Below are 2,642 nucleotides of genomic sequence, written 5' to 3'. Positions count from 1 at the left end.
CTCGATGACCTCTCGAGGTCCCTTCCAGTCCTAGAATCTATGAATAAGTGAGAAGGTGGACATTCCATGCCAGAGTGGGATCTGAAACCATTTCTCCGTACCAGGTTGGGGAAGCATCTGAAAACCACGTCCTATGTGAATCCTTTAAGTTGTGGGTGGCAATTTCAAACTTCGGCAGATCAAGTCCAGAAATGCCTTTGCTGGGAATGATAAGTCAATCTTTCTGCCTTCTGTCTCCACAGAATTACCAAATTCTTAAGTAATTTGCACAAATAGACATATAGTACTTTAAAAGGGACACCACTACTGAAGCTGGTCAGATACTTTAAGCCTACTTCTGTTAAAAAAGCCACAAAAGTTTACTATAATTGAAAGGGATCCATTTTTCAGTTTACTTTGTACACATTTTGTCTATAGTCTATTTTCTCTGTATAATAGGAGGTTTTCCCTGTTTGTGTTGCTCTTTCAGACAAGATTTTTCATTATTACAAAAGTGGAAGAACATATTCTTCTAAGACCACGAACATTGGTGCGGGGTTTGCTGTCCGACAGAATACATAAAACTACTTTTAAATTTCTTTTTATACAAAGACTAGATTTTAAAATTGATTTTAATATTTTGTAAAATTTAGAAGGAGTTTTTACAGAAAATAAACACCCCTCTGGTTGGGCAGCATGGTTTTGAGGAGGGTAAGAAAAGCAAAAAAACTATGTTCTGCACAGGTCACTGTGCTGCACAAAACAATACTCACAGCCTCTCATAGTGGGCTTGAAGGCTCTGAACAGCAAGCCCTCAATTTCCCCAGTATTAAATATGCACACATCACCACTGTTCGGTGATAGTAATGCTAAACTGAGTATGTTAGGGATTACAAGTCTCTTCAAGTTCAACACTGACATTCTCTATAAACCTGCATCCTACCTTACCTTGATGGGGGCAAAAACTTTGGTACTTGTACCATTTCATCCTTATAAGCAAATGAAACAACAGCATATGGACACACGTGTCTTGGTCTTCGTCTTATTTCATCAAAGCCATATTCATAAAAGTAGTACTAATAAAAGAAGCAAAAGCACAAATGTTAACTAAATTAGAAATATGTTCAATTTGTATTTTGCAAGTTTACCAAGAGCTGATGAATGGTTTCCAGTTTTTAGAAAAATGTGCCACTAGTTTCACAGCCATCCCTCAGAAATCCTGTATTTTTATTATTAGCCAAAACAGTTTTAAATAATCCAGAAATAAATGCTTTTGAAGTATTAAATTATGCCAAAAATGAACAGCTCAGTAGATTAGATTTTAAAAAGCATAAGCTAATTTTACTAACTGGAAGAAATATTTTCTATAAAGCCTAGTGTATAGAGTACAGACAAAAATGCAAATTCATACACATTTTGCAATCCAAATTATATTATACATTAAAAACCACCTACATTAAACAGAATATTAAGGTTTCAAAGTCAAGCACTCAAACATTTCCTATGCAACCTTAATTCAGCCACCTTAGGCATATCTATTATGTCACTCTTTAATTATATCATTATATACTATTTTTCCTACAGGCACAAAGCTTTATTCAGTGCACAGGATGGACCAGCTGTAAGGATCAACCAAAGTTGTGTACTACAGGAGACTTATCTGCAGGACCCCAGCGTCCTTTGTTGCAGAAGTTTGAAGGTGTGTACTGAATGAAGCAAGGCACTACAAGAAGAAAAAGTATTGTGTTTAAGGGAGTTGACTACTGGCCAGAGAATTGGATTCTATCCCTTCTTCTGCCACAGAGTTCCTACGTAATGCTACACAAGTCACTTACAGGAAAGGTTACTCATCCTGTGCAATAACTGTAGTTCAAGATGTGTTTCCCCTATGGGTGCTCAAATGCCCATGTGCCTTCAATTAGCGATTTCAGTAGCAGTGCTTGTTTAATCTATGTATCTGCCCTACGCATCCTCGTGCCCCACACCTAGGCTACATAGGGCTGTGTGGGTGAACCACCCCTTAGTTCCTTCTCTACTGCAAAGTCCCACGAAGAAAACGCCAAAGCAAAGAGGAAGGAGGACAGGTAGTGGAACACCTATTGGGGCACACACACATTGAAGAATTACAGTCACTGCACAGGGTAAAGTTTCCTTCTTTGAGTAGCGTCCTAATGGTGCTCCAATTCAGGTAACTTTGAGCAGTATCCCCAGGAGGAGAGTGCTTCGGATAACAGTCTAGTACAGAAGACAGAACTACACTGCCCACTGCCACATCAGTTCTAGAGGCATGGACCAAGAGGCACAGTGTTTGAAGAAAGCATGTATTGAAGACCACATACCAGACCTACAGATTTCAAGTATTGGAACATCTTTAAGGAAAGCCATAGATGTTGACTGACACTTAGTGGAGTGGGACAGAACCCTAGCAGGAGGCTGGACATTAGCAACCTCATAGCACATGATAATAGATCCCAAAATCCACCTGGATAGTCTCTGGGTAGAAACAGTGGAGCCTTTAGATCTGTTGGCAATGGAGACAAATGGTCGAGAAGACTTCTGAAACGGTTTGGTCCTATTGAGATAAAAAGTGCCAGTGCTCTTCTGGACATCAGAGCAGGGGCCGGCTCTGGCTTTTTGGCCGCCCCAAGCAAAAAAAAAAAAAA

At 39.4% G+C, this 2,642-nt stretch overlaps 1 protein-coding gene across 8 annotated transcripts in view; it reads right to left on the bottom strand.

Moving 5' to 3' along the window:
- TASOR (transcription activation suppressor) overlaps positions 1 to 2,642 on the bottom strand; it is a 64,027-nt gene that overhangs the window by 37,592 nt on the left and 23,793 nt on the right. For all 8 annotated transcript variants that reach the window (XM_026650291.2, XM_026650286.2, XM_026650289.2 and 5 more), the window contains exon 7: positions 928 to 1,055. In XM_026650291.2, the coding sequence (XP_026506076.1) occupies positions 928 to 1,055 (128 nt within the window). The remainder of the gene's footprint in view (positions 1 to 927; positions 1,056 to 2,642) is intronic.

The sequence above is a fragment of the Terrapene carolina genome, unplaced genomic scaffold (assembly GCF_002925995.2).
Source record: "Terrapene carolina triunguis isolate 2854851 unplaced genomic scaffold, T_m_triunguis-2.0 Scaffold89, whole genome shotgun sequence".
NCBI classification, from domain to species: Eukaryota; Metazoa; Chordata; order Testudines; family Emydidae; genus Terrapene; species Terrapene triunguis.
The sequence above is the reverse complement of the archived record's forward strand: the minus strand, read 5'-3'. Positions and strand labels throughout refer to the sequence as shown.